The following is a 7,701-nucleotide window of genomic DNA, read 5'->3' as shown; positions in this document are numbered from 1 at the left end:
TGAGAGGTGCCTTACATCTACTGTTAAGAGTATCTCTGCGTTTTTTGCTAAAAATATTGCTAAATGTTATATGTATTTTAAACAAAACAAATGCAGATATAACAGATGCAGATCTTAATATGGCATTATATTCTTAATGAAATCCTTCATAGCTGTTTTAAAATACAAACATCAGAGGTGTAGGAGGTATTTAACCTGTAAATACATATACTGCTTACTTGAAAATATATCAGTTACTGATACCTCGATGTGAGTGTGTCCATCTCACACTCTCAGAATCCATTGCATTTTCAGAAGGGAATGCAGTTCTGGATTTGGTGGTAAGGAGGCTGCTGACGCAGGTGTTTGTGAATGAACCCAGAAGGAATGATGAGTCACTGAGTACATTTGTGGGAGAGAAAGCAAAGAGAGAGGATGGGAGAGAAAGAAAAAGACAATAAGATGGGGGACAGGTGGAGGAGGGGCACTCAAGAGAAACGAAAAATGTTATGATGAAGAGACAAGCCATGGAGTAACCAACAAAAGTAACGCAAGCGTGCATATATCAATCAGCCGCCAGCAGGCAAATGAAGAGTAATGTTATAAAGTGAATTACTGTCCACAGGGATGGACATCACTGTAAAACCTGACAGGACATCAGTATCTGCTGGTCTCTGTTAGACCCCTAGTTTTGGTTGGAACTTAACAAACTCAGGGGGTGAAGAGCTGAATGAGATAGGGCACCCCAGTCCCTGTGGGGCTCTTGGGCTTGGCCAGTCGTGATCCCTCACTATGGGTCTCCACTCTCCGTTTGTGTTTACGACCTCCTAGCAGACCCACCCTGTCGTTTCAGAGTCTCCGCGATTTCTTGGAAAAGTAGAAACATACGATGTGTTTCCCCGAATCACCTTAGCAATTTGATGAAATACCACAGGCATTTGTCTCTGTAAGAGACCCCAACAGATTGGCACTCTTCGGGTGTCGTTTAAATGCTGAACAAATGTTTTGCTGAAGCTGGCAACGGTGGTGCTGAAGCAATCACACACACACACACACACACACACTCACACTCACGTTTTTACCTGCTCTCATCTGTAGACACACTCACCCAGTTCATCAAGTCACACTCAGGAAGGCAATCGCACTGACAAACAGGAAGGTGTGTGCTGTCACGGATGTCTCCCGATAACACTGTCTGTTGCTTGCGGTTGCCAAGGACCACAGCTGACATGAAAGAGGCACATGTAGCAACAGCTGTCACTTGTAGCATCGCGTCGTTTTCACTAGTGCCCGGCAGCTCGGCTCCACTGTGCCATGTGCGCACTCTAGTGGTGAAAAATTGTATTACACAAGATAGCTTTTGGAAAAAGTCAGTCTCCAGATTATCAAAGAGTCACATGGAAGGAGTGTACGCAGCGTAACCTTCCTGCAGATTGCGGTTAAGATTCTCTCAGACAGCCCATTAGCAGCAGTTACTATGGTGACTGTTGCCATGGGTGGTGTTGGTCCAGTTATCCCTCCCCACAAGCTGAAGTGGCCACTGTCCCGTAGATTGGGATGACTCTCTCGCTACATTGTTTGAGAGGCTGACACCACACTCACAACAGGCAGTATTATTGTGCTTACTCATCCACTGGCTTTAGACCCATTGGCAGAATCACACAACGCCCCCCCCTCCACCCCCCCACTACACACAAACACCCTTTGGCAAGATCACAGAAAACACACACCCACATATATATGTATACATCCACACTCAGGCAAACAACACATACTGTGTACACACACACCACATGCACATGTACACAGCACCATGTAAACACACACACACACACAAACCGCACACAGATTGTCCCATGCATGTACCCATGTTCACATATGGATACACACACACACCTACTTGTAAACTCCTACGGTATGAGCTGGATGATAGTGGTTTCAGCGGCAGGCTTTCCAGCTGTTTAAGCCTCAGCAGATGCGCATGAATTTGGACAGTTTGGACAAAGTCGAGCTGAAATTTGGTATGGGGCCAAAACAAACGACTTCCTGGAAATAAAAAGACAGAGTCAATATTGAGGTTAATTTCAACCTGATCTGGCAGCTGTTTGAAAAACCAACATCATCGCCCTGCCAGTGAAATATCCCAGTTTGCTCTGATAACACACTGAGTGTCCAGGGCAAAACTCTTCCATGGCTGTTAATTTTACATGTAGTACTGTGATGCGTTTCGGATTCTGTGATCTAATGACTGATGTATGGTTGTATACTTGGCTTCCCTTGCCTAGTCATTTTAGCACAAGTTAACTTGTGGTAGGGCTTGAATGGTGTTACGCTCACACTCACTAGTCTGCGAGTGCTGTTAGCCTGGTCTGACACTGTTGCTCATTCAACCTGAATGGATACACTTCTGTTCTTTTGTGCTGGAAGTTGCTCTAGATAAGTGTATCTGCTAAATCAATATAATGTAATGTACATTTAACCACACAGAGCACCCAAATGGCTTTACTAAGGAGGGCAAGTACTATGACTACAAAATAAGCCCATAAAAGTCTAAGCCACTCTGTTCAACAGTGCCCTCATCTGTCAGCAGTAAGGCATTGTCATAAGATTCATCTTCTGTAGAGAGCAATCAAAATTCACACCATTGAGAATCTGATGAATTTTATATTCATTTTTATTTTTACATTCACAGTCTAATCAGTATCATTAAAAACCATATTCTGATGCTCAGCGTGAACACTCACACTGAACACCCTCTTTTGACACTGTTACAGAGACATTCAAGGTCCAGGTAATGTCACACCTGTGCGGTCCAATCAGGGCAGGGGTCATTTCACACCTGCCGTAATACAGTACCATTGCAATATCAGAACAATTACAAAGCTGATTACACAGCAGCAAAGGTCATTTAAATATTTAACTGGTCCCTACTTCACAATCTGAGGAAGGTTGTTGCAGCTTTTGTCCTGAGCAGAATGTAGTATATGGTTATTCTCATAGTTTATCAGCCTAACTGTGCAAAAATGACAGCAGGAAGCTACGTGTTCCCACGTAGTGGGTTTTGTCTTGTTTGTGTTGTTATGGTTGAGATCATCTGTGACGACAGTGAGGATATATCACTATATGCCACCAGTCTTCATTTCAGATCTCGGAGTGAAATGGTTCTAGCCTGTCCATCACGCAGACACGCTGTGACAGGCTCTTATTTTGAAGTGTGGAAAGGGGTCACCCTATTTTGCTTTGGCACACTGTGTCATAAAATAGATACTTATGGTTCAGCATCAAACCAATCCTTATCTGTAATAAGATTAGCTTTGCAAGCCACGGTCCAATCACAGTCACTAAATTTTGCACCACCCTTATCAATATCCAATCAGATGCCGCGTGTATATTACAAGGACCAAACATGAACAGCATGACACCTTCCAGATGGAGGTTTCTGGGCATGTGATTGGGCAGGCTAATGCCAGTGTGGTTCAGATTGGTGCACCATTTGTCTTCTCTCTACCTGCTCTACCGCTACGGTGTCGCTGTGGCGACTGAAGCGCTGTCACGTGCTGGCTGTCCGTTTGCTCAGGGGCCGGGCAGGAGCCAGGGGAAACAGAGGACCGGAGAACAGTGTGACCCAATCACATCACTGCGAAGCGAAGATCTCCAGGTTAACCAGATGATTCTATCCCTTTTATGAAACGGCACGCTGGTGAATGTTTGGTTTCGAGTCTAGAGTGGGAGTGGGGTGAGGAAAGGGGGTTGTGTGGGGGTGGGGGTGTCGGGGAACCCAAAGGCACATCAGGATGTATTGCTCAGTGAATACCGTTAGATTTTTGGTGCTCTGTGCTGGTGATGATGATGATGATGATGATGGTGTATGTGTGTGTGTGTGTTTTATTTGAAAACTGACCACAGTTAGTGGAGCACAGGCAGGTGAGACAGTGGAAGAACAGACACAGCTGAAATGTGCTACATTACAGAGACTCTCAAATGTTGGAGGACAGTGAGGAGGCCTATCACAAAGTGTGTGATGGTGGTGGCGGCTACATGAGTGACTCAGAGAAGGCACTTGTTTGGCTGGTTTGGCTGATCCTGGATTAGTTACTGGCCACTTGAGTTTATTTCTCTCTCAAACACACTCTCATACTCTCTCTCTCTCTCTCCCTCTGGTATTAGGAGTACTGCAGCGTGAACTTCTGGTGGAACTCCTTCACCTTCTCCAGAAGGACCTTCAGCTTGTCAGTGGACGGCAGGATGGTCATTCTGGGCAGAGAGAGAGGGGACAGGTTGTGAGCTCCACCGGGTCAACCTGTCTGAACTCATGGCTGACATCATCGGCACTGACACCCACAGAACAGCCCAGTTCTGTGCCCAGCTGTAGACCCACCCAGCAGTTCTGATCCAGACACCATGCGCAGTTGAGAAGGCATTTAAAAACAGGCAGGAGGACTCACAGCCAGGTCAGAGATGGAAAGGAGTCACAGCTAAGTCAGAGATGGAAAGGAGTCACAACCAAGTCAGAGATGGAAAGGAGTCACAGCCAAGTCAGAGATGGAAAGGAGTCACAGCCAGGTTAGACAGGAAAGGAGTCAAGGTAAGGTTAGAGACAGGAGAGGGGTCACAGTGAGGTGGAAAGGAGTCACAGTGAGATTAGGAGTAGGAGTCAGTATTTTAAAGTGAAATGAAATGAAAGCCAAAGGAACAAAAAGCAGTGCATTTGGAGTAATTTGGAGCTTTTCTGAGCTCACAGAATCCTGTACCTGAAATGGTAGGTTCCGTCTCTCTGTCCGAAACCACTTCCCGGAACCACGCATATCCCTGTCTCCTCTAGTAACTGCATACAGTACAGCATGTCAGGGGCCTGGCCTTTTTCCTAAAGAGACAGAAGCAGAAACAGAGAATCAAAGAGGAGCAGGTTAATGAGTGAGTTAATGCGTGAGTTAATGAGCGACTGTGTGAGTGAGTTAGTGACTGTGTGACTCAGTGAGTGAGTTAGTGAGTGAGTGTATGAGTGAATGATTACGCGAGTGGGTTAGTAAGTGAATGAGTCAGTCAGTGATTGAGTGAGTCACTGTTTGACTGAGTGAGTGAGCCAGTGAGTCAGTCAGTGACTGAGTTTGTTAGTATGTGAGTGAATGAGTGAGTGAGTGATTATGTGAGTGGGTGCTGTAATGAGTGGCAGCAGACAGCGAGGGGGCTAACCTTCGCCTCTTTGACGGCGCGCTCTGGGATAGTGATTTGGGGGAAGGAGTACATGGCCCCCTGCACAGGGTTACAGGTGATACCGGGGACTGTGTTCAGAATCTGCTCCGTCAGCTTAGCCTTCTCCGCCAGCGCGCTCAGCGTAGCGTTACGCTCCTGCGGGGGATTTAAGCAATTAGCAGTGAAGCGCTGATGACATTCTGCCAAAGGAGGGAACCCTGCTCTTAAAATAACTTCAGATGAAATATATTTTAAATCTCCTGAAGCCATAAAAAACACATCTGCTTCATATCCACACAGAACTGAGCAGAGAGTCTGTTGAGTTTGGTGTGCTTTGGTGCCAAAGTCACGTGCATGAACATTTTGAGTGGTTTACTACATGCGGCACATCAGTGAAACCCAGACTGTGCAAAGAACAATATCCAGCATAGTGTCCCATGACGTTAAACACACGATTACAGGTAAGATCATGGCAGTCCTGTGCAGTCATCACTAACCAAGAAAGGGGGAAACAGATGTTTACAAACATTCACTCACACCTATCTACAAGAACAGAGACCCCAAAACAAGCTGGCGTTCTCTTCGAAACAGGGTTTACTCATGACACACCATGCAAAAAATAAAACATTGATATTATATTTTAGAGAATAATATATGTTTAGCTTTATGGTATATTGCAGTATGTATATTGTGCATTGATATATTCACTTCAAATGTATTTAAATGTTACTTAAATGTAACATTTATGTTCAAAATTTATTTTCATATATATTACAGTATATTTAATTTTCATATGGGACAGAGGGGGTCAAAGCCCGTTCCAGGGTGATGTGATCTGCACCTTGAGGAAGGTGGTATAGGACGGCTCTCCAGGCTGAGGGGGGTTCACCACCAGGTCCATGAGGGCCTGTCCCGGGACGGGGGGGCACAAACGGACCGACACCAGTTTGGTGAGCTGAGCCTTCACCTCGGGGTGCATGTTAATCACCTCCATGTAGCCCCCACGGAAGCCGCACCTGCAGGGCGGGGCACACAGACACACCTGGGGTGACACACCTGAGCACTGTGTGTGTGTGTGTGTGTGTGTGTGTGTGTGTGTGTGTGTGTGTGTGTGTGTGTGTGTGTGTGTGTGTGTGTGTGTGAGAGAGTGTGTGTGTGTGTGTGTGTGTTTGTGTGTGTATGTAAGACAGTGACTCACTCTCCCATGTAGCACTTGGAGGTGGAGTGGAAGGAGGCCAGCTCCACTTGCTCAGAGTACTCCGGCCCCATCTCAAACAGCACCTTCTTAAAGGAGTGGAACTTACAGCCATACGCGTACACATTGTCCTGGTACACCTGCCAGAGGGAGCAAGGAGGGGACTGCTGAGACGGGGACCTGGCTGGGGAAGGGTGAGGAGGAGGAGGTGGGTAAAGTAAAGGAGTGGGGTGGAGGTAGCCCATTGTGACATCATCACGTTACCTCATCAGCCATCAGGAAGAGGTTCTCCTCAGCGGCGAATCGGATCACGTCCTCAATGCACTGCCTGCTCTGGACCTGACCTATCGCAGACCAGACGAAGACACAGACAGATGAGGGAGGAGGACACGCACACATGCTATCAATGGGTAACCCTTTTCTCATTACTTGCTGAAATATTAAATAGTTCAATAGGTCCATTTAATTAAACCTGCTGGTAAAATATGCCTGTAGCTCTTTCTGCCTTCTATTTTCTGGTTAGGTGATTTGATTGATCAGCGCTTCTCATGGTGCCACTGGGGCCATTGTGCTGGATGACTCAGTAAAACAGTTGATTGGTGATTTTTGTGGTCGGTGACAGACATGCTGGGGTAAGAGTGGAGATGATTGGTTGGTGGCAGACAGAGGTGGTATTAGTGAGGCGTTATTGGTCAGTGACAGATAGGGGCGGTACCCTGGGGTTTGATTGATTAATGGTACATGGTGGCAGTGCAGTGGGGATTGATTACTCAGCTCAGTGGGAGATACAGGCAGGCACCATTATGGTTTGATTGGTCAGTGACAGTCAGAGGTGGTACCAGAAGTGATTAGCCAAGGGAATATTGGGAGCAGTACCAGTGGGGTTTGATTGGTCAGTGGGCGGGAGGGGGAGGTACCGGTGGGTTTGACTGGTCAGTGAGTGGTAAGAGGAGGTACCGGTGGGATTTGATTGGTCAGTGAGTGGTAGGGGGCGGTACCGGTGGGGTTGCCGGGGTTGATGATGCAGAGGGCGCGGGGGTTGCAGTGCCTCCGAGCTGCAGCCAGGGAGCGCTTCAGCTCGCTGATGTCCAGGCTCCAGCACTGCTCCTCGTTCAGGTAGTAGTTGATCTGGACGGCGCCCAGCTCCGCCAGTGCGGCTGAGTACAGGGGGTACTGCGGGATGGAGATCATCACCCCAGTGCGGGACTCCCCCTCTCCACACACCAGCAGCTTCAGCATCGTCTGCGGGAGGGACACGCACACAGCAGCTTTTCAAAGCTCCCTTTTAACAACACAGAGCAGGGATAAAGCTGAATGCAGAAAGAAAAACACAC

At 47.1% G+C, this 7,701-nt stretch overlaps 1 protein-coding gene across 2 annotated transcripts in view; it reads right to left on the bottom strand.

Moving 5' to 3' along the window:
- Window positions 1-4,124: 4,124 nt before the first annotated feature.
- gpt2l (glutamic pyruvate transaminase (alanine aminotransferase) 2, like) overlaps window positions 4,125-7,701 on the bottom strand; it is a 15,325-nt gene continuing 11,748 nt past the window's right edge. For both annotated transcript variants that reach the window (XM_036519326.1, XM_036519325.1), the window contains 7 exons: window positions 7,366-7,609; window positions 6,632-6,711; window positions 6,371-6,507; window positions 6,014-6,188; window positions 5,173-5,328; window positions 4,731-4,843; window positions 4,125-4,233 (listed from right to left, as the gene is read on the bottom strand). In XM_036519326.1, coding sequence (XP_036375219.1) covers window positions 4,143-4,233; window positions 4,731-4,843; window positions 5,173-5,328; window positions 6,014-6,188; window positions 6,371-6,507; window positions 6,632-6,711; window positions 7,366-7,609 — 996 coding nt within the window. In that variant the 3' untranslated portion in view covers window positions 4,125-4,142. The remainder of the gene's footprint in view (window positions 4,234-4,730; window positions 4,844-5,172; window positions 5,329-6,013; window positions 6,189-6,370; window positions 6,508-6,631; window positions 6,712-7,365; window positions 7,610-7,701) is intronic.

Source organism: Megalops cyprinoides, chromosome 24 (assembly GCF_013368585.1).
Source record: "Megalops cyprinoides isolate fMegCyp1 chromosome 24, fMegCyp1.pri, whole genome shotgun sequence".
Taxonomy (NCBI): Eukaryota; Metazoa; Chordata; class Actinopteri; order Elopiformes; family Megalopidae; genus Megalops; species Megalops cyprinoides.
The sequence above is the reverse complement of the archived record's forward strand: the minus strand, read 5'-3'. Positions and strand labels throughout refer to the sequence as shown.